Source organism: Furipterus horrens, unplaced genomic scaffold (genome assembly GCF_987537825.1).
Source record: "Furipterus horrens unplaced genomic scaffold, mFurHor1.1.pri manual_scaffold_3, whole genome shotgun sequence".
Taxonomy (NCBI): Eukaryota; Metazoa; Chordata; class Mammalia; order Chiroptera; family Furipteridae; genus Furipterus; species Furipterus horrens.
In genome coordinates, this window is record NW_028327173.1 from 125,910,945 (window position 1) to 125,935,127 (window position 24,183).

At 42.4% G+C, this 24,183-nt stretch overlaps 1 protein-coding gene across 1 annotated transcript; it reads left to right on the forward strand.

Annotated features, from left to right (window-relative positions):
* Positions 1 to 374: 374 nt before the first annotated feature.
* EAPP (E2F associated phosphoprotein) lies at positions 375 to 23,706 on the forward strand. The gene is made up of 6 exons (XM_090271852.1): positions 375 to 555; positions 5,217 to 5,398; positions 6,853 to 6,948; positions 8,287 to 8,404; positions 19,445 to 19,558; positions 21,752 to 23,706. The coding sequence occupies exons 1-6, from the start codon at positions 482 to 484 to the stop codon at positions 22,026 to 22,028; spliced, it is 861 nt and encodes a 286-aa protein (XP_090127978.1). The 5' UTR covers positions 375 to 481; the 3' UTR covers positions 22,029 to 23,706.
* The last annotated feature ends 477 nt before the right edge of the window (positions 23,707 to 24,183 follow it).

Genomic DNA, 24,183 nt, shown 5'->3' on the forward strand with positions numbered 1-24,183 from the left:
AACTGTTTAGTAAAAAGTCAGGGCCGCTGTAAGACTGAACAGTGAATACTGCGAGGGCGAGGCAGACGCGCAGTGAAAAGAAGCTAGAACGGCTTGAGGAGAGGAGGTTGAAGGGATGGTCGGGCGCCGGTGCCTGAGGACGTAACAGGCTGCACGTCCCTCAGCATCTAGATGTCTGCTTTTTACGTCACGAAACGAGACACTGCACGTGGATTGTTCTGCTCAGAGACTGTCACTTAAGGGTGCCGATTATATCCAACAGTAAAGTACCTGTTTTCAGCAAAGCAAAAGCGGTGGCGACGCGTGGCTACATACACTACTCCCTCTCCGCGCCCTCGCTGGCACGATCTGCGCAGGCGCGCAGGGCAGCGGGGCCGGAAGTGCGAGTGGAAGTGGAGGTCGGAAGGCTTTAGGGAAGGAACCTGTGGAGGAAACGTACTGTGCGGACGTCTGTGGACGGTGTCTGAGGGTCGAGGCCGCCATGAACCGGCTCCAAGATGACTATGACCCCTATGCAGTTGAAGAGCCTAGCGATGAGGAGCCGGCTTTGAGCAGGTGGGCCCCTGTGCGCCTCCGCCCCTGATGGTTCGGGCCGAGGCCTGGCCTCAGCCTTCTCCCTTCGCTGTGCCTGCCGGGCCTGTGCCGACCCTCGGCCTAGCGGTTCCGGCGCCTCTGGCGCCCCGCTGTCGCCTCTGGGACGCCGAGGGGAGCCCTGGTGAGGTCTTGCAGCCACGGGGGAGGCGGGGCCCACACCGGCGCGGGGAAGGGGCCTATTCTGGAGTCACACGCAAGTCTTTCAAAGCCGTGTGATCGAATTCTGCCTCCGCAGCTTACTAGCAGTGTGACCCCAAGGCAAGTCACTTATCCTCGGTTTCTCATCTATAATCAGGAAATATAATAACTGTGTCATGACTCTGTTGTAAGACTCATGGGACTTAATGCGAAGTGACCATCTAGGAGACTAATAATGCCATACACAGAAACAAGGGGTTATTTAACAGACAGTTTTTTGAGCACCTTTTATATACTTGCGCTGGGCTACAGAGGTCAGTCATAAGATTTTTGACTTCTTCAGGCTTACAGAATAGTAGGGGAAATAAGGTAGATACCTTGGAAGGTATATATCTTGGAAGTAAGTATGTATCTCCGAAGCAGTGTAAAAACGGTGACTTGAGATAGGCACATATGAAGTTCTGTGAGAGTTTCCAAAAGGAAGGGCTTCATCCTGAGAGAAAGTTGCAGTTTATGTTGGTAAGAGATTTCCAGGCACATTTAACCATTTTTAAAGCTGTCAGTGGGCCCTACTTTCAAACTTTAAAACGATCTGTCCGATTGAACTTTTTGTAAAACTATCCTATCTTCAATCACAGTATTTCCTCACATTATCTTGTGGAGGGATTCTAGGCAAAGGAGATCAGATTGCCGAGAAGATTTCTGTTGTGGGGAGTGAAGATGGATTCCAAGATTCCCTGCAAAAAAGTTTCAATTAATGGGTCACGTTTGTGAAAGGAGGTATATGTAGGTTTTAATTAGTAATTCAGTTTGATTGGAATATAGGAGTGTATCTTGGACTTGATTTTTTCTGCCATTACTATCACCATAGTCACCTGTGTTATTTATTTAATCTTTAGTTGAATTTACATTTTTATTAAAAAAAATATGTGTATATATATATATATATATACATATATATATACATATATATATTTAAAGTCTTTATTTCTTTTTTTAGAGTGAGGAGAAGGGGAGAAGGTAGGGAGAAAGAGAAGAGAAACATCCATTGATTGCTGTTACATGTGCCCCAATCAGGGAACAGTCCTGCAACCCAAGCATGCACCCTGACTGGGAATCAAACTGGTGACCTTTTCCTTTGCCAGCTAACGCCCAACCAGCTCAGTGATGCTGGTCAGGGCTTTAGTTAAATATCTTAGAGAAAGCTTAAAATCCTGTGACAGTTGTCAGTGGTAAAGTAATGATAAATAAATACTATGAAAACAAAACAGTGCTTTAAGACAGCATTGCCTGCCTAAGGCTCTGAATCCAATGCTTGTTTTAAAAAGGGAGATTGGTGTTAGGTAAGTGGTGTCTGTTAGGGTTTGATTTTACCCCACTTATAAGCTAGTATTTTATAGCCTGTTACTGTTTCATGGAAGTTGGTAGAAAATATGAGACTCCTGGGTTACAGAAAACTTAACGGCACAGCAGGCAGCAGGAGTATTACGTTTGTATTGATCGAGCTTCCCAACTTCTACAGAGGATAAGCAGAGAGAGACCCAGACGGATGCTACACATTCAGGGGTTGGCAGGCTGCCGAGGACCACTTGAGCTTGGAAAATCCACCTCTTTTACAGCAGGCAGTAGAGAAACCTGCTGTTTGTCCTAGAAAGGGACATTACCTCATCTGTCAAGGTTTTTTACTGGAAACACAACCCTGAGAAATGGCCTAGGTCAAGAGTGTTGAGAACCTTATATCTTTGGCATACTCAACAAGAACATACAGGCTCACCCTGGTTGGTGTGGCTCAGTGGATTGAGCACTGGCCTGCGAACTGAAAGGTCGCTGGTTTGATTCCCTGTCAGGGCACATGCCTGGCTTGTGGGCCAGGTGCCCAGTTGTGTGTGTGTGTGTGTGGCAACCAGTAGATGTTTCTCTTGCATATCCATGTTTTTCTCCCTGTCTTCCTCCCTCCCTTCCCCTCTCTCTGAAAATAAATAAATAAATTCATTAAAAAAAGAAAAAAAGAGCCCTGGCTGGTGTGACTCAGTAGATTGAGTGCCTGGCCTGTGAACTGAAAGGTCGCTGGTTTGATTCCCATCAGGGCACATCCCTGGATTGCAGGCCAGGTCCTCAGTTGGGGGTGTGCGAGAAGCAACTGATCAGTATCTTTCTCGCACATTGATGTTTCTCTTCCTCTCTTTCTCCCTCCCTTCCCCCTTCTCTCTCTCTCAAAAAAATTTTTTAATATATATACAAAAAAGAATATGCAGGGCACATGATATATTTCCTTGCTCTGCGGTGCTAAATGCTGAGACTTGAAATAATCGCAAGGACTGAAGAAAATTTGTAAAAAGAATAACTTTCTTGCCTTGTGATTTAATGTTTTTTTTTGCCCCCATGCTCTACTTGTCTCTGGTAACCACTAGTCTAGTCTCCATTTATAATTTTGTGATTTTCAAAAAATAGGTAAGTGGAATCCTGTGGTATGTAACCTTTTGGAATTGGCTTTTTTCTTTCTTTTAAATTTTTATTTGTTTACTTTTAGAGGGAGGGGAAGGGAGGGAGAAAGAGACAGAGACACATCAATGTGTGAGAGATACATCGATCTGTTGCCTCTCGAATGCCCCCAACCAGGTACCTGGCCCACAACCCAGGTGTGTGCCCTGACTGGGAATCAAACCAGCAACCTTTCGGTTTGTAGGCCAGCACTCAGTCCACTGAGCCACACCAGCCAGGGCTGGAATTGGCTTTTTTCATTCAGCATAGTTCTCTGGAGATAATCCCCATTGTTGTAGTTATTAATTGTTCATTTCTTTAGTGCTGAGTGATATTCTGCACTTAACCATTCACTCTTTGAAGGGCATCTGGTTGTTACCAATTTTGTTGTGAATAAAATTGCTGTAAACATTCATGTATAGGTTTTTGTGTACATATAAATTTTTACTTTTCTGGGATAAATGCCCAGGAGTTCAGTTGCTGGGTTGTATGGTAATTACCTGTTTAGTCTTATTTTAAGAAAATGCTAAGCTGTTTTCCATAGTACCATTTTATGTTCCCACTAGCAGTGGCTTCAGTGTTATTTAATGGGCCATCATCTATTCTGCTACTCCTTAAAATAGTCTTCCTGCATCCTACACTTTGGGAACACCGGAATATAGAATAGGTCAGAGAGTTTCTCAACCTCTGCAGCGTTGACATCTTGTGACAGATAATTCTTTGTTGAGGGGGGCTGTCCTGTGCATTGTAGGCTGTAGATGCCAGTAGCCTCTCCTCCCGCTTTCAGTTGTGACTATCTCTGGGGGGCAAAATTGCCCCAAGCTGAAGACTGCTGAGGTAGTTCAAGGATGAAAAGATAAGTTGAAATGAGACTGTGGGAAGCTTTTTTGAATGCTGTGCTCAGAGGTTTGGCCGTGGACAGTTTCTTTCAGAGCAGGTAGTGGTGTGATGAGAGTTCTTCAGGAATAATGTTCTGCAGCAGGTTAAGGGTGGAATGAAAAAGAAGATCCTTTGAATACGGTGAAAATTTAAGAGGACCCGAGTGAATATAGTGATAATGAAGAAAGAGGAGGTGTGCTGGTCAGGATGAAGAATGTCAGATGGGATATGTCTTGGGAGTAGAAGCCCCTATCATAGCAAAATTGTTGTGAATTGGATTTTTCTGATTTACCTTCTGCTGGAGGCTCAAAAGCATTGTTCTAGAAAACAAAAATTGAGAAGCAAAAACCAGGAATAGCCTGTAACTATTCATCAGACCATGAGTAATTGAGCATTACTTGTGAACTGTTGATTGAATTAGACATGTCTTAGGCATTTCAGATATTTCTGCTGATATTAGGTGTAATTTTGACACACTGCTGTTGATGAGGAAACCCAGACACAGAAGGCCAAGTAAATTGGCAGAAGTTGCTCTGGAAAATTTGGGATATAATTTAGCTTTCTCTCTCTTTATAGTTCTCTGTAGCACTGTGCCTTTTAAATTGTAATGTTTAATTACTGCCTGTTAACATTTTATGTGGATGTATTAGTGATATATTAGTTACATGCTTTAGGTTTTACTTAACTGTCCAGAGTTTTAAAAAACTCCCAGTTATGTAAACTTTTCATTGCTGATGGAATTATGAATTGGTGCAATACTTCTGGAAAGCAGTGTGGTAATTCAGGAAGTCAGAAAGATGTTTGTATCTAATTCTAGACATTCAGCCTGAGGAAATAAACAAAAAAACTTACATATACAGAGATGTTCATTGTAGTGTTTAATAGCAAAGAGCTTTAAATAAATATATAGCATTTACAAGAAGCAATGTTATACAGACATTAAAAATATATTTGGAAATATGCAGAAATGGTTGATCTATTAAGTGAGAGTAACTCTGTAGTATGACAGATAAATCTAATGCAACCTTATAAAACTTAAAATTGTTGGGCGGTGAGATGAAGGGGGTTGTAAGTTATTTCAGTTCTTTAATATTCATATTCTTTATGATTCAAATATGTATTAGTTCTGAAGATGAAGTGGATGTGCTTTTACATGGAACTCCTGACCAAAAACGAAAACTCATCAGAGAATGTCTTACTGGAGAAAGTGAATCATCTAGTGAAGATGAATTTGAAAAAGAAATGGAAGCTGAATTAAATTCCACTATAAAAACAATGGAGGACAAATTATCCTCCCTGGATACAGGTAAACTAAACTCCATATAGGCAAGAACAGTATTTGTGCTCTTTTGTGTCCCCATCACCTTCAGTGGGTACACAACAAGTATTTATTGAGTGAATGAATAAATATATGGGGCAACCTGAGCATAGTTTTCTTTGATGACTAGTGAAGAAGTTTCCTGTTGTTTTTTTGTTTTTGGAGATTATTTAGTACTGTTTACTTGCATGTTTTCCTTTTGTAATTTTTACCCCAGGATTAAAAAAAAAGGATAGGCTTATAGAAGTATTTTTAGGATTACATAGCTCTGATATGGCAGGTTGAATGATATGTCAGCACAAATTCCTGCCTTCTTTTAGTAAGTAATGAAACATACTTCATTTTGATACTTGGTCTTTATGTAAGATGTACCTGATTCAGAAACTGGTTTGTGATAGTAAGACTCCTTAACATTGGTTTCCATGTTGATATGCTATGTATTAATTGTTAAGAACCAAACCATATGTGAAAATAATAAAAGCGAAAGTGGATTTAAAAAAAAGATTTATTTTAGCTCATAGAGAGAGGGGAAGGGAGGGAGAAAATGGGAGAGAAGCATCTGTGTGAGAGAAACATTGATCAGTTGCCTCTTGCACGCCCCCAACTGGGGACCTGACCCACAACCCAGGCATGTGCACTGACCGGGAATTGAACCTGTTACCTTTTGATTCCTAGTGTGGTGCCCAACACACTGAGCCACACTGGCTAGGCTGCAAAAGTGGGTTTTAATTAAGAGGAATAATTAGGGATTCAGGCTTATGATGACATTAGTATAGGTAATGTTATGGTATGGGTAATGTTATGGCACTAAAGTCCCTTTTAAAAAAAGATGTTTATTTCATGTTCTCCACAGTATACAGCATGGCTGAAAGGTAGAGCTATGTATGCTGACAACCTGAGAATATGGCTGTTTTATTTAATTAGGTTTGTGGGAAGGGAGAGAAAAATAATTTCATGATTTGGAACTTTTTAAAAAATCCTCACACGAGGCTGTTTTTTCATTGCTTTTTTTTAGAGAGAGAAAGGAGAGAGGAATGGGGAGAGAGAGAAACATTGATGCAAGAGAGAAGCATCGATTGGTGCCTCCTGTGTGTGCCCGAACTGGGAATCATATGCTCCCAGAGCAGGGATTGAACCCACAACCTAAGCATGTGCCCTGACCTGGAATTGAACCCCTAACCTTTTGGTTACAGGACAGCGCTCCAACCAACTGAGCCACACCAGCCAGGGCATGATTTGGAACATTGAATCAAGGAGGGGCAGTTCTCTGTAATTGCACAGGGCGCCAATCCAGTAAGTCATTGATGTGAAAGTATTTTTCCATCCAAGTGAGATTGGGAATGAGTCGATATTACTTTGAGGTGATGGAAGAATATATGGAGATTTTTTCTTATCAATTATGTATTGGTTTAGTCTGTTAACTTCCCTTATGGTTTGAACAGGGTCTTCCTCCGGAAATGGGAAAGCTGGAACAGCTCTGACAAAGTACTATGATGATATATATTTTGATTCTGATTCTGACGATGAAGACAATGCAGGTAAGTAAAATTTTTACCAGGTTTAGGAGTTATATTTTATGAAAAAAAGTTTACATAGGAGTTAATTTGGTATTAGGATTTCCCTCTGTGTTTGATTTCTTTAAAACAAATTGCAGTCTGTTGATGTGAAAACCAAAGCAGGATCAATGAATAAGAACAGATGTACATACAAATATTAAATTATAATGTATATCTGCCTGCAATATATATAACCTTGTATACCAATTTTAACACACACACACACACACACACACACACACACGAACAGATGGGAATACCAACAATGGCAGTGCATGGGCATAACTGGAGAGGGGGAGGGTATGTCCCGACTCAGTACCTCCCTCCTTCAGGCACTTGGTCCCCCCTCTTCCTCAGGTTCCTTTGTGTGCATAGCAACATTTGCTTTCATACCTGCAAATAGTTTCTATATATCTCCCCCTTTGCAGATGTTTCCCTAACTTGTTGCTTTAAAAAAAAAAAAAAAAATTAGCCCCTCTAATCTTTGGAATTGATTTAATGCAAAATTTGAGCAAAGTTGAACATATTGACAAAACCTAAAACTAATTTAATTAGATCAGTAATTACACTGGAATACACAAATAACAAATTTATATGGTAAAGAAATAACTTTATATTTTATATATTGTTAAATATTGATCTGCTCAAGTACATTTTAAAAGTCTAGTGTATGTGGATGACCATAGTTGTTTTTTTTTTTGTAAGATTTTACTTATTTATTTTTAGAGGGAGGGGAAGGCAGGGAGAAAGAGAGGGAGAGAAACATTGTTGTGCAAGAGACATCAATTGGTTGCCTCTTGCTCGCCCCCAAGTGGGGATCTGGCCTGCAAACCAGGGATGTGCCCTGGCCAGGAATTGAACTGATTACCTTTTGGTTTGTTGGACGATGCTCAACCCACTGAGCCAAGCCAGTGAGGGAGATGACCATTGGGTTTTTTTTTTTTCATTCATTTTTAAAATATATTTCTTCTGGCTTCAGTAGCATATTATATATGGGAACTTGCGGAGAGTTTAGATGTCAAAAATAGTTTCTGCCCCTGGCTTGCTTTCAGTAGCCTTTTTGGACTCTGAATTTTCATTATTTAAACTCTTGAGATACCAATTTTTGGTGAAAAAACATTTTGCCAATTCTGTCATCTTCATTTTAATGCCTTGTTAATTGGACAAGAACTATAATTGGAGGAATAGTTTAAAAAAATTGAAAGGAAAATAAAGTCGAGAAAGTATGTAGCTTAGGAAATTGGATTCTTCATTCTGTATTAGAAAGATGTGAACTTTAGACATGATACTTAGCCATATTCTTAACATTTTCAAAATTAGCACAGGTAACCAAGAGAAAAAAGAAGAAACGCCACAGGATTCCAACAAATGATGAATTGCTATATGATCCTGAAAAAGATAACAGAGATCAAGCCTGGGTTGATGCACGGAGAAGAGGGTAAGAATTTAAATTTAATATATAGACTCTTTAGAGAAAACAATTAAAATATCTTTTTAAAACTATATTCACATTTTGAATATATATGTATATATACAGATATACATAAAGAAGTATGAGGAAAAACTGCTGAATACTTTATTTTGAAAATAAAGCAAATTTCATTCAGACAGTTGATCTTTTAAAAACTTTGGAGTTCAAACTGTTCTAGTCAGTCTTGTCATTCAAGAACTAAAGCTGAATTTTAAAAAATAGACACAATTTAAAACTAGTTGGCGATTAAGAGTTATGTGGAGGAAGAGTGGATGTTATATTTTACATCTGAATTGTTCTTTTTAACTGTTTACAAATTGGATTTTTAAAAATTGAGGTGATACATAACATAAAACTAATCATTTAAAATGTGAACAATTCAGTGGCAATTAGTATGATATAGTCACACTTCTATTTAATTTCAAACCATTTTCATTATGCCCAAGAGGAAACTTCGTACTCACTTTCAAGTTTGATTTTGTAAAGGCTGGTACATCATAAAAGTAAAAACTGGGCAACTTGCCACTATTACATAGTGCTGCTTTAACATGGCTGTGCTTCAGAGTCACTTGGGAAAAATGAAATGCAAACCCTTGAATTGTGCTCTAGGAGGTTTTGATTCAGGTAAGGTGGGGTCTAGGAATCTATTTTTCAAATCCGGATGTATTTTGATGTTGTGTGGGTCTTTTTAAAAAGATTTTATTTATTTATTTTTCAAAAGAGGAGAAGGGAGAGAGAGAAACATGAATGTGTGGTTGCCTGTCATGCATCCCCAACCGGGGATCTGGCCTGCAACCCAGGCATGTGCCCTGACTGGAAATTGAACTGGTGACCCTTTGGTTCACAGGCCAGTGCTCAATCCACTGAGTCACACCAGCCAGGGCTGTGTGGGTCTTTGTATACCACCTTTTAGCCTTTATTCTCCCACTTTGTTCTTTTTTTTCCTCTTTGTTTAACCCATGCACCACTTCATCCACCTGCCTTCTTGCCTTTATTTAATGAATATCTTTTGATCACCACAGTGTGAAGTGAACATTTTAAGTGCTATGAGAGATCTTGAGGTACTCAAGGAGTTTACAGTCTAACTCCTGATTCTGGTGACAGAATTTGTCAGTGAAGTAAGATGGTATATATTTTCATTGTTATCTAATTTTGAGAAGAAATAGCATTTTATTGACTTGTTCACATTCCTGCATTAAGTGGTAGTTGCATTTTAAAGACCACAGAAACCAGCTTCAAATAATTCCCTGCATTTTAAGCACCATGAGGGCAGCGATCTTGTTCAATGCTTATGTCCCAAGCATCTTGCACATTGTTAAATTGGCACTTGGTAAGTGTCTGTTAAATGAAAAAGAGGTTTGGGTTTTGAAACTTGCTAAATGTTTAAGAATATAGTAGGGGTAAGGGGTAAGAGAAGGTGGAAAGAGGGTATAAGGGAGATAAATGGTATTGCGAAGAAATGCAGTAAAAGCACTGGCTGGTGTGGCTCAGTGGATTGAGTGCCGGCCTGTGAACCAAAGGGTCACCAGTGTGATTTCCAAGCCAGGGCACACGCCTGGATTGTGGGTCAGGTCCCCAGTTGAGGGCATGTAAGAGGCAACGACACATTGATGTTTCTCTACCTCACTTTCTCCCTTCCTACCCCTCTCTCTAAAAATAAGTAAATAAAATCTTTAAAAAAATACAATAAAAAAGAATAAAATATATACCACATGTTTTCAGTATTTTTCCATAAAGATTTAAAGAGTTTAGAAAGTAATGCCAAGAGATTTGCTTTTAAAATTATTTATTTCCCGATTTTAGAGAGAGAGAAACATCAGTTTTTGTTCCACTTATTGATGCATTCATTGGTCGATTCTTTTTTTTTTTTAGTATATTTTATTGATTATGCTATTACAGTTGTCACAATTTTGCCCCCTTTGCCCCCTTCCACCCGGTAACCCCCTTCCCTCTAGCATTGCCCCCTTAGTTCATGTTCGTGTCCATGGATCGTGCATATAAGTTCTTGGGCTTCTCCATTTCCTACACTATTCTTAACATCCTCCTGTCTATTTTGTACCTATCAATTATTCTTTTTAATCCCTGCACCTTTTACCCCATTCTCCTCTGTCCTACAGGGTGGTGGCAGGCAGCAGGACCCCAGCTTGTTGTTCAGTAACACTATTATGAGACCTAGCTTTTCCCTCATGTAATCAGCAACCCTGAAGGCAGCAGAAGACAGTAGCCCCAATCTGGCTGACGGTCACATGGTTTGGACCTCTTGTAGGATACAGATAACATCTTGACCTCAGTTATGTTTCAGTTCCTGAGCCCTGAGGTAGAACAACCCCCTGGCTACATTCCATGAAATCAGATAGTTGACCAGACAGAGCTGTCCTCAAGACCTAGAGAAATGATTCATTACCCTTACCTCACTTCTGACCAATCAGCTCCCAGCATGACCTTGAACTCCTAACTCATGATTTCTTGTGATGTTGACCTTATAATCTCTAACCTACATGCCATTGAGGAGTTCTGGCTTTTGGGCATTAGCTTCCCTTTCTCCTGGAAAGAGCCATTCAGCAATAAAATAGCCAATATTTCTCCACTGCAATTCCTAGTATCTAGTGTTTGGCTCTGTCAGTGTCCAGTGGAGGAACTCTTTCTGTTCCATACCATTTACAACTTTATTTTTTTTATTGTGCTAAACATCACTTTCATCTTCAATTTTGAGGACAGTATATCCAAGACCTGTGAGTTCTCCAAGGACAGGGAATCACTTGGGCCCGGTATACAGTAGGGACTAAGCTGCTTGATAAATGACCAGATGAGTAAGCACAGCCACCGACTTGATTGAGGACCTTCTGTGTGCACCAGGCACTGTGGAGGCAGCACACCTGTTCTCCACAATAACCCTGCATGTTCAGTGAAGGTTCCAAGGACCTCGGAAAGGGGGCAGAAAAAAGATCAAGAACCACTGGCAACTGGCTGATCGGCAAAGGTTCCTTCAGTGCTGACGTCTGGGTTCTCGGCATCCCTGGCCACACACTGAAAACCCAAAGAGGAGTGACAAGGTACTGCTCCCAAAGGGAAAGTGAAGACCCATCCTTGGGCTGGAGAGATAGTGGGCCTACATCAGGACCTCTTTGAACTCTGAAAACCAAAGAGTATAATAAGCAGCTGACCAGGGGTGCCATCCCTCACAAGATCTAGGCCATGCCAGGTATGCTGTAAGCACTCCTTCCCAGCCCTGGAGGCTCAGTGCCTTTGTACGTGGAAAGGGCTCTGCAGAGAGCTCACAGGAACACACCTCTGAGAATGACGTGTCATGAGCAGCAGTATTTTGATCTTTTTATTGCTGTGGATGTCTGTGACGCGATATTCTAGCGTCCGCATCGTTTAGAGCTGCGACTCAGAACATGGCGCGTTCCTAGAAGCCGCTTTCGGCATCAGTGGGCGGCGGCGCGTGGACTTGCAAGCGTGGGGCGCGGGACCAACCGACGCCACTTCGTGTTGGATAGTGGAAGCTGGAGAGCTGGGCTATTCGGACTGAGCCAATTGGTTTCCATGGATCTCAATAGTGCCAGCACTGTTGTTCTTCAAGTCTTAACTCAGGCCACCAGTCAGGATACTGCTGTGTTAAAGCCAGCTGAGGAGCAGTTGAAACAGTGGGAAACACAGCCAGGTTTTTATTCAGTGTTGCTGGTAAGTTGCTTAAAAATAGTTATTATTTTTAATAAAATGAGACACTATTCTATTGTTTTAAAAACCTACTTGTGTTGGTGGTTTACTTAGTGAAACTGATCCAAATGTTTGGCTGCCATTGCACTGCCATTTACTAATTTGAGGCATGGCACTTGGAGGACATTTAAGAGATGTTTATTGTTGGGTGAGTATACCCAAGCAGGGTATTGGTAGTATCTGCTTAGAAGGTTACACTGCCAGTTTTCTATTTTAGCCTGTAAATGCTGCCCTCAAGACTGTAAAGGAGGAAAGAGGAAGGACATCTCTAAAATCAGAGAAGGAAAACTCTGACTCCAAAAAACCTCCGCTGCCTTGCGGCATACCTCTTCAGGGGAAAGGCTAAGGGAGTAAACCCCGACAGAAAATCCGGAGCCGGAGTCCCTAAGGCGGTTTGACATTGTAGTCAACACCGGCAACTCCTGCGGCGCACCTGAAGCCAAGCTGTATTGACTTTGTCTTTCCCTTGGACCCTTCAGCTGCGAAGAGAGGGGGGGTCTGCTGCATGGGCAACAGCAGACCCTCCATATCACCCTGCCCAGGCTCTGTAGCTTCAGTTTCACTTGAGAGGACACTCCAGCGTCATCGCAAGATGTCGACTCAACACGGGAGGAGACAGATACCGGTTATAAGCTCATCCGATTGGCGAAGGAAACGAGCGCCAGGGGTCTCCTCTGACGGTGGGAGAGGTCATCGCACCTCACTGGACAGCTACCGTCTCGCCATGGCTCGCCTGCCCCACTGGGTGCGTGGGGATCAGAGAGGCGCCTCTCGAAAAGTGGGCCACAAAACACCTGCACCAGTTAATTCCAAGCAAACAACAAGAAAGAAGCCTCCGGCTCTTCGCCTCGCTAGCTGGAACATCAGGACCATGTGCCCCGGACTTACTGCAGACCTTCCGTGGATCAAGGGTGCCAGGAAAACCGCTGTCATCGATAGGGAACTGGCACGACTAAACATCGACATTGCGGCTCTACAGGAGACCCGGTTGGCCGACAACGGAACTATCAGAGAAACCAACTACACCTTCTACTGGCAAGGGAAGTCTCCGGACCAACCAAGACAGCACGGTGTTGGGTTCGCTGTGAAGAACACGCTTGTTAACTCCATAGCGCCACCCACAGGAGGCACAGAGAGATTACTTACCCTGCGATTGTCAACAACTTTCGGCCCAGTCAGCATTCTTAGCGCGTATGCCCCAACCCTCTGCGCCACCACCGAAGAGAAAGAACAGTTCTACCATGCACTGGACGAAGCGTTATCCAAGATTCCCAGAAGTAACGCTCTCTATCTCCTTGGAGACTTCAACGCAAGAGTAGGAGCCGACCACATGGCCTGGCCCACCTGCCTTGGAAACTTTGGGAGAGGAAAGATCAATGAGAATGGTCAGCGACTGCTTGAGCTTTTGTGTCACCACGGCCTGTGCGTGACAAACACATTCTTCAAGTGCAAAGAGATCCACCAGGTGTCATGGAGGCACCCCCGCTCCCGCCATTGGCACCAGCTTGACCTCGTCATCACCAGAAGAACGGATATTGGCAGCACCCTCCTCACCCGCAGCTACCACAGTGCAGACTGCGACACGGACCATGCCCTCGTGGTAAGCAAGGTGCGCATAATGCCGAAGAGGTTGCACCACTCCAAGATGAAGGGTCGCCCACGCATCAACACCAGTTGTGCCAGCAACCCAGTTAAGACCCAGCAATTCATCAACAAGATGGAAGATGCACTCGGTGAGGGAGTGGCGGCAGATGACATTATCGAATCCAATTGGCCACGTCTCTGCGACGCCATATACAACTCCGCCATTATTGCTTACGGGAAGAAAGAGCGGAAGAACGCTGACTGGTACGAGGCTCACTGGGAAGAAATGGAACCCGTGATCGAGGCTAAGAGGAAGGCCCTACTGGCTTACAAGGTCACGCCCACTCCCAGGACACTTCAAGCTCTACGGGCTGCCAGGAACAAAGTCCAGAAGACCGCCCGCCACTGTGCCAACACCTATTGGCTAAACCTGTGCAGAAGCATTCAGGAAGCCGCCGATATAGGCAACGCACGAGGAATGTATGAGGGTATCAAGAAGGCAACAGGCCCAATCCCCTCCAAGATCACCCCCCTTAAGTCCAAGACAGGTGAGGTCATCACTGACCAGGAACAGCAAATGCGGCGGTGGACCGAGCACTACCTCGAGCTGTACGCAACGAAGAACACCGTAACAGACACTGCTCTTAAAGCCATCCCAGACCTACCAGTCATGGAGGAGCTAGACACCCCACCTACTGCGGCAGAGCTCGGCAAAGCCATCGACCGCCTTGCTTGCGGGAAAGCTCCAGGAAGCGACGGAATCCCTCCAGAAATCCTAAAGAGCGGGAAACCAGTCCTGCTACAGCCGCTCCACCATCTACTCTGTCTCTGCTGGAAGGAGGGTTACATCCCCCAGGATATGAGAGACGCCAACATTATCACCATGTACAAGAACAAAGGAGACCGCAGCGACTGCAACAACTACCGGGGCATCTCTCTCCTCAGCGTCGTCGGCAAAGTATTCGCCCGGGTCGCTCTTGCCCGCCTGCAGACCCTTGCTTCCCGCGTCTACCCAGAGTCCCAGTGTGGCTTCAGAGCTGGCCGATCAACAGTGGACATGATATTCTCCCTACGCCAGCTGCAGGAGAAGTGTCACGAGCAGCATAAACCACTCTACCTCGCCTTTATTGACCTCACGAAGGCGTTTGATCTGGTCAGTCGAAGCGGACTCTTCAGCTTGCTACGGAAGATTGGCTGTCCACCACATCTGCTTGCTGTGGTCATGTCCTTTCACGACAACATGCACAGCACGGTGTCCTACAACGGCGCAACCTCTGAGGCCTTCCCAGTCAGCAGCGGAGTAAAGCAGGGCTGCGTCCTCGCGCCTACGCTGTTCGGAATCTTCTTCTCCATGCTCCTCCAATACGCCTTTAAGGACTGCAGCGAGGGTGTCTTCATTCACACCAGATCCAATGGCAAGCTCTACAACCTGGCCCGTCTACGAGCCAAGACCAAAGTCAAAGAGGTGCTCATCCGTGAGATGCTCTTCGCCGACGACGCAGCTTTGACATCACACTCCGAAGAGGGACTCCAGCAGCTAGTCACTTGCCTTTCCCACGCATGCAAGGAGTTCGGACTAGCCATCAGCCTGACGAAGACGAATGTTATGGCTCAAGGCACGGGGACTCCCCCATGCATCACCATCGACGGATACACCCTGGAGGTTGTCAACGACTTCACTTACCTCGGGTCCACCATCTCGAGCTCTCTGTCAGTCGACTTGGAGGTCAACCGGAGAATCGCCAGGGCAGCCACAGTTATGGCCAGACTGAACCGGCGAGCGTGGAACAATTCCAGCCTCACTGAGAAAACCAGACTGCGCATCTACCAAGCCTACGTACTCAGCACTCTCCTCTATGGCAGCGAGACGTGGACCACCTACGGAAGGCACGAAAGGAAACTCAACAGCTTCCACATGAGGTGCCTGCGACGCGTCCTGCATGTCGCCTGGCAGGATAAGGTCCCCAACACCGAGGTGCTGAAACGAGCCAATATGAGCAGTTTGCATGCAGTTCTTAGCGAGAGACGCCTCAGGTGGCTCGGCCATGTCAAAAGAATGGATGCAGGCCGTATCCCCAAAGACCTCCTCTACGGCGAGCTAGCAGAAGGCAAGAGGATGACAGGGCGCCCAAAACTGCGGTTCAAAGACATCTGCAAAAAGGACATGACACAATGCTCCATCAATCTCAACACATGGGAAGTTCAAGCAGACGACCGCCTAGCCTGGAGGCTCGCGGTCAGGCAAGGTACGTCACGTGCAGAGGCTGCGCGCAACGAGGAGGCGGTCCAGAAAAGATCGAGGCAGAAGCAGCGTCAACAGCAGCAACAACGGCCATCTGCCTTCACCTGTACCAAGTGCGGCAGGGATTGTCACTCCCGAATCGGACTGCACAGCCATTCTCGGCGGTGCAGATAGACTCTCAAGAAGCTACGCCATCGTCTCTCGAGACGGACGGCTGCCGACGACGACGACCTCTGTCCTCCTCCCCACTGATAACCCTCCAAATTATCTCCATATCTATGATTCTGTTCCTGTTCTAGTTGTTTGCTTTGTTTTTTTTTTTTTAAGGTTCTGTTGTTGATAGTTGTGAGTTTGTTGTCATTTCAATGTTCATAGTTTTGATCCTCTTTTTCTTAAATGAGTCCCTTTAACATTTCATGTAATAATGGTTTGGTGATTATGAACACCTTTTAGCTTTACCATGTCTGGGAAGCACTTTATCTGCCCTTCCATTCTGAATAATAGCTTTGCTGGATAGAGTAATCTTGGTTGTAGGTCCTTGCTTTTCATCACTTTGAATACTTCTTGCCAGTCTCTTCTTTCCTGCAAAGTTTCTTTTGAGAAATCAGCTGACAGTCTTATGGGAACTCCTTTGTAGGTAACTCTCTTCTTTTTTCTTGATGCTTTTAAGATTCCCTCTTTATCTTTAATCTTTGGCTTTTTAATTATGATGTGTGTTGGTGTGGTCCTCTTTGTGTCTAGCTTGTTTGGGACTCTGTGTTTCCTGGACTTGTATGTTTATTTAATTCGCCAAATTTGGGAAGTTTTCCCTCATTACCTTTTCAATTTCTTGCTCTTTCTCTTCTCCTTCTGGCACCCCTATGATTCAGATGTTGGTATTGTTACGGCTACATAGGTGAGATTGAACACTCTGAAGCGGTGTATAAAGTAAGCAAAGGATTTTTAATGATGGCCAGGAGTTGGGCAGACCCTGAGCTGGTCTGTAACATGCTCCAACCTACAATGGAGTCTAAACGCTGGGTTTTTATACTGGTGCAGTCTCTTTGTTTCTTCTTTGGCGGGAAACAGCCTTAGGAAGAGGGGGCTGGGTAGGACTGCAGTAATGTCTTGGCAGTAACAGAAACAGAAATTCGCAAGGCTGTAAGGTTATCTCCAGTGGCAGCATAGCTCTTCAGCCAGGGACGAACTCCCTACAAAGCAATTTATTTTCAAAGGGCTAGACATTCTGCAAAGCACAACCTTCACAACTGTTATAAACCAGACACAAGTAAATGGAAGGTGATAGAGGCTGAGGTCCTTTTGGCTTGTAAATCACTAATTGCTATAACGCTCCTTCTTACATTCCTTTTTCCAAGGCCCTTTAGCAAGTCCTTGCTACTTCTTACAAAGAACATTTAAAGCCCTTACATACTTACATATTGAAACTTTTTACAGGGAATATTTGGTGCCCCTACAGTATATTGAAAGAGATTCTTAAGCCTCTCCTCATATTTTTCAATTCTTGTTTCTTCTTTCTGTTCTGGTTGACTATTTCTTCCTTATGTTCCAAATTGTTGATTTGAATCCCAGCTTTCTCTGCTTCACTGTTGGTTCCCTGTGGTTTTTTCTTCGTTTCACTTAGTATAGCTTTTGCTTCTTCCCTTATGCATTTGCCATACTCAGTCATTTCTCTGAGCATCATTATCACCAGTGTTTTGAACTCTGAGATTGTTAGGTTGGCTATCCCCTTGTTGCTTAGTTCACCCTCTGGAGCCTTGATCTGCACCCTCTTTTGGGCCATACCTCTTGTCTCCTCAACTTGACAGACTTCTGTATTTGTCTCTGTGTCTTAAGTGGAGCTGTTGAACCAGTTAAGTTGTAAGGGGCAGAGCCTTAGGTATCCATCAGTGCAGGGCAACCAGTTTCACCACATTGTGGTGCTTTGTGGGGAAGAGGGTCAGAGAGGGAACAATGCTGCTTCCTTGGCACTCTCCCCATTTCCAGTCATTTTACCCATTTCCTGTATGTGACTGGTGCCCCTGTAGCTGGTGATGATTCCCAGAGTGGGTGGGTTTGTGGACATTCTGGGACTGTGTGGGCCCTCTAAATGGACTCTCCTGAGAGACAGGCAGTTTCTTCTCTTCTTCCTCTCCCCCTACTGGTTTTCATAGCCAGAAGCAATGAAGCTTTATTTTCCTGGCACTGGGACCGTGAGCTGCACGGTCAGGCCTGGGACTAGGATTGCTCCCCAGGTGTCCCTCTCAGCTTTTATAATGTGTGACTGCTCTTTTTGCCAGCTGGCCATAGCCAGTACCTTGCTGCTGCCAGTGCCTTGTTGCTGCTGCCACACTGCATCCTCTCTGCCCTGGCTCCTGCCCTCCTACCTGTCTGGATGAGAATTACTTCTTTATATCTTTGTTGGACTTCCATACAGTTTGATTTTTTTGGTAGTTCTGGTTGTTTTTTGTTTTGAGGTAGTTGTAATCCTTTTTATGGTTGTACAAGGAGGTGAAGCATGTCTACCTACACCTCCATCTTGGCTGGAAGTCTGCACTATATTTTTATATGACTTGCAATACAATGGGTTTGTTTATACCGGCATAACTATAGACACTGTGAGTAGTGGGTTGCTGAGTAATACATTGTGCTAAGATGTAACCATGGCTACAGTGTCACTAGGTGATAGGAATTTTTCAGCTCTATTTTAATCTATGAAACACATTGTATATGTGTTTTGTTATTGTTTGAAACAGTGTTATATGGTGCATGACTGTATGAGGCCTCTCTAATTGAAATTTGTCTGATATTTTACTCATGATTAGACAGGGCTTACAGGTTTTTGGAAGGAAGACCAAAGAAGCAAAGAGCAAAGTGACATTGTTATCACGTTATATCAAGGGCATATACTATCAACATGGTTTATGACTAAATGTTGACTTTGATTACCTTGGTGAGATAGTGTTTGTCAGGTTTCTCTACTGTAAAATTACCCTTTCCCCTTCTTTTCATACTTTACTTTTTGGAAGGAAGTCACTATGTGCAGTTCAGACTTAAGGAGTGGTAAATTTTGAGGGGAAAATATCTTCATAAATTATTTGTAATTCTTCTATACAAGAGATTGGTCTGTTCTCCCCCATTCATTTATTCAGTCATTTATATCAGCATGTACTCATGAGTATATTTATACTTTGGGTTATAATCCAATACTACTTTATTTTGTTGTTTTAATCGTTTTAGGTTTGGCCATTGAGGAAACATTTATTTGGCTTCTGTGCCCCTTTGACATACCTGCTGCATTTTTTTTTTTCCTTAGACCATCTTTACTTTCTGGCACTACAAGATGCTCCAGGTTCATCTTGTATGCCCCATTCCTAGAATAAACCATTTTTCAAAGGATTACTGATTACTTTTATTGGAGAGTAGCACTAGAAATCAAGATTTTGCTTTAATGTGCACCCCCCTCCTTTCTTTTTCTGTTCTAGCTACCATGGCTTTGGAATACGGAGGGCACATCAACAACAACAGCCTGTTCCAAATAGTGATGCTGTCTTGAATTGCCCTGCCTGCATGACCACACTGTGTCTTGATTGCCAAAGGTAACAGATGAAGGGTCACAATATACACATTACACAAAACAAAAAAAACCCCACTCGGTTGGCCTTTTTTTTTTTTTTTAATTCTCACTCATGGACATTTTTTCCTTGCTTTGAGAGGGAGAGAGGAAACATTGATATGAGAGAAAAACATTGACTGGTTGTCTTCTTATACACACCCCAATTGGGGATACATGCCCCAACTGGGGATCAAACCCACAACCTGGGTGTGTGTCCCAACTGGGAATTGAACCCACAACCCTTTGGTCTATAGGATGACACTCAAGCCTACTGTGTGGTACTGGCCAGGGCTTGGTGGGCCTTTTTAAAAATCAGAAGTAGATTTTTGAGGTACTAAGAAATTCTGATAAGGTTCTGTTCTCATATATTGGTGCTACATGGCTAATCTTCATGTAATTTTGTTTATGCATAGTTCTGTCACAAGTAGTTTGAAGTAAAGCACTTGCCAGTATTGACAAGGATTGAGTGAAATCCTGTATATTGTGGAATGATATCTCTCAAATATACTTTTTTTTTTTTTTATTGTGATAAAATACATATAACATTAAATTTTCTGTTTGAGCCCTGGCTGGTGTGGCTCAGTGATTGAATGTGGACCTGTGAGCTGAGGGGTTGCTTGTTCGATTCCCAGTTGGGGCACATGCCTGGGTTGTAGGCCAGGTTCCCAGTTGTGCCCTAACTGGAAATCAAACTGGTGACCTTTCACTTTGCGGGATGACGCCCAACCAACTGAGCCACACTGGTCAGGGTGATAGTGATTTTCTTTCCTTCAGGTATATATCATGAAGGGGGATTCCTGGATCATATGGTTGTTCTATTTATAATTTTTTGAGGAGCTTTGATACTCTTTTCCAAAGAGGCCGTACCAGTTTACATTCCCACCAGCAGTGTGCCAAGGGTTCACTTTTGTCTTTTCTCTTTTTGATAGTAGCCATTTTAATAGCAAAAGTGGTATCTCATGTGATTTTGATTTGCATTTTTCTTATCATTAGTGATGTTGAGCACCTTTTCCTGTACTTGTTGACCATTTGTATGTCTTTGGAAAGATGTCTATTCAGGTCCTTTGCTAATTTTTTAATTGGCTTGTTTTTTTGCTGTTGAGTTTCTTGTATATTTTTGTTAATTAACCCCTTATCAGATAGTGTATGATTTGCAAATATTTTCTCATATTTTGTAGGTTATCCTTTTATTTTGTTGATTGTTTCTTTGCTATGTAGTTTTTTAGTTTTGTGTAGTCCCACTCGTTTATTTTTGCTTTTATTGCTTGTGCTTTTGGTGCTATATTAAAAAAATGTTTCCAAGACCAATGTCAAGGAGCTTTTCTCCTGTTCTAGGAATTTTACAATTTCAGGCCTTAATTTAAGTCTTTTTTCCATTTAAAATTAATTTGTGTGAGTGGTGTATGATAGCGGTTCAAATTCATTTGCATGTGAACATCCAGTTTTCCCAGTGTGTTTATTGTAGAGACTATCTTTTCCACATGGAATATTCTTGTCTCCCTTGTCAAATATTAGTTATATGTTGTGGATTTATTTCTAGGCTCTTGCTTGATTCTGTTCTGTTGATCTATGAGTCTTTTTATGCCATTCCCATACTCTATCTTTGTATTATAGTTTGAAATCAGGGAAGTGTGATGCATCCAGCTTTGTTTTTCTTTCTCAACATTGTTTTGACTATTTGGGGTCTTTTGTGGTTTCATATAAATTTTAGGATTTTATTTTCTATTACTGTGAAAAATGCCATTGGAATTTTGATAGGGATTGCATTGACTCTATAGATAGTTTTGGGTAGTATGGACATTTTAAAAGTATTAATTATTCTTGCCCTGGCTGGTGTGGCTCAGTGGATTGAGCACCAGCCTATGAACCAGAAGGTCGCTAGTTCAGTTCCCAGCCAGGGCACATGCCTGGGTTGTGGGCCAGGTCTCTAGTTGAGGGCTTGTGAGAGGCAGCCAATCGATGTTTCTCTTACACATCAATGCTTCTCTCCCTTTCTTTCTCCTTCCCTTCCCCTCTCTCTAAAAATAAAAAAAAAAAATATTTTTAAAAGATTTCCATTTTGTTCTCATGTCTTTGGTTGGTATTTCAGTAAGTTTTTGGTATTCTCAAATTTGATGTAAGTGGATAACTATTGAATTAGAACATAAATAAACATTCTCCATTTTATTTCTTTTAGGCATGAATCATACAAAACTCAATATAGAGCAATGTTTGTGATGAATTGTACTGTCAACAAAGAGGAGGTTCTAAGATACAAAACTCTTGAGAACAAGAAGAAAAAGCGAGGCCATAAGAAAATGAGGTCTAACTACAAAGATGCTACAGAGCCAGCAGAGACAGAAGTGGAAGAAATCTATCACCCAGTTATGTGTACCGAATGTTCCACTGAAGTGGCAGTCTATGACAAGGACGAAGTCTTTCACTTTTTTAATGTTTTAGCAAGCCATTCCTAAATAGTTAAGTTGTCATTTAATTGTCTAATACTATATATAAGGCAAATATGGACACTTATTTTCTTCCTGCCTATTCATAACAAGTGACATTCTGAATGGTTATTTGAGGAAGCAGTGTTTTATTCTTTTTGTAAGAGAATGGTTACCAACCTTCATCCCTTCCCCTTCTTTAAAAAAGATCAGTCCCAGCTCTGTCGGGACTGATTAATTCATTCCCTTTTTGATGGACATTGGAAACATGGGGCTTTTTATTTATTAAAGCTCGTTAGAATTAAAATGTTCTGGAGTTATAGGTAATCTCTGTTTCAGACTTATTTTTATTTTTTATTTTAGACATACCCTTGGTGTGAATAAGCTAGAATCCTGACTTCTGTCTGTATGTGTTTTGCTAAGTATCTTTATTTCTCTTCTACACCATAGTGTAGTGAGTGACTGTTTAGCAACTGTTACAATGACATGGAGTTTGTATTGCTGGTTGCCTTGAGTAATTAATGTCGGTCTTTCCATAAAAGGATTGTACTTAAAGTATTCTAAAATTTAATGACCCTGACCTGGTGGCTCAGTTCGTTAAAGCATCATCTGGTTACGCAGAGGTTGTGTGTTTGATCCACAGTCAGGGCACATACAAGAATCAACCAATGAATGCATAAATAAGGAGAACAACAAATTGATGTTTCTCTTTTTCTCCCTTCCTCTCTTCTCTAGAAACAATAAAAAAATTAAACGTAGTGAAATAGAAATTAATCTTAAGTCCTTCTCACCGATACTCACTTGCAGGCTGTTCTATTATGGTGGAAGGATTAACATAGTGAAATAGAAATTTGTGGTGAGGAAGAACAACCTCACTCTAGCTTTAGACTTAAAAACCCTCTTGCTGCCCCCTGTATCTACTATAAAATTTTTTTTCTTTTATTGATTCCAGAGATGGGAAGGGTGGGAGAAAGAGAAGGAGAGAGTCGCTGGTTCGATTCCCAGTCAGGGTACATGACTAGGTTGCATGTCAGGTCCCCAGTTGGGGGCGCAAGTGAGAGGCAACCACACAGTGATGTTTCTCTCCCTCTCTTTCTCCTTTCTACTCTCTCTAAAAATAAATAAATAAATAAATAAACTATAAAAGCTTATTTATTATTAAAAAAAAAAAAAAAGAAAGAAGGAGAGAAATCAATTGGCTGCTTCCTGTATACACCATGATAGCCTTGGGCAAGTCTGTTCCTTTGAGTCTAGTTTTCTCATCTATAAAATGAAAAAATGGGACTAGAGCAGTGGTTTCCCACAGAGGTCAGGGCTCAGCAGAGCTTGAACATACTCCCTCAGTTGAATGATGCACCTCCGGAAGGGAAAATAGGTCTTTTTCACTGTCTTGCCTTCTGTGCTTTGTAAAAGCTACATGTTAGGAGAGCTGAAAGCAGTGATGATGTGGTGTTCATATGAATTGGGTGAAAGTGGAAAATGGTAAAGAATAATAGGCTGCACCCTGGCTGGTGTGGCTCAGTGGATTGAGCACCGGCCTGTGAACCAAAGGGTCACTGGTTTGATTCCCAGTCAGAGCACATGCCTGGATTGTGGGCCAGGTCCCCAGTTGGGGGTATGTAAGAGGCAACGACACGTTAATGTTTCTCTACCTCACTTTCTCTCTCCCTTCCCCTCTCTCTAAAAATAAATAAAATCTTAAAAACAAGACTGATACCTGATTAGAAGAATTATGTATAGTGTTTTTTTCATGGAATTTATTATCTAGTGGGGAGAAGACATACCTTAAAACAAGTGCATTGATTTCAGATAGTAAGTCACAGCTGTGTCTTGATGTGAAAGAAGAAAGCAACTGAGTGTGTGTGTGTGTATGTGTGTATTTTAAATAGAGGTTGGCCTGAGGAAGTAACATTAGAGCTGAAACCCACCCATTGAAGTTATTTTCCTGCCGATGGATGTTTTGGTTTTCTTATGTTTATTTTGCTGCCATAAACATTGATGCTATGAACATTTTTACACATGTTTCTTGATGCATGTTTGCAGGAATTTCTTAGTGTTTAAATCTAGCAGTGGTAACTAGGTTGTAGTGTATGTTTTCAAGATAGTGCCAAATTGTTTTCTACTATATGTATACCAACTCACACTCCCACAAAGAAAACTTAAGAAATCCCATTTAAAAATCGCC

Excerpts from the sequence above, each read along its gene's own strand:
- EAPP (XM_090271852.1), top strand. The coding sequence starts at position 482 with ATGAACCGGCTCCAAGATGACTATGACCCCTATGCAGTTGAAGAGCCT. Across the intron at positions 8,405-19,444 it reads GTTGATGCACGGAGAAGAGG|CTACCATGGCTTTGGAATAC; the intron begins GTAAGAATTTAA and ends TTTCTGTTCTAG. Across the intron at positions 19,559-21,751 it reads CTGTGTCTTGATTGCCAAAG|GCATGAATCATACAAAACTC; the intron begins GTAACAGATGAA and ends TATTTCTTTTAG.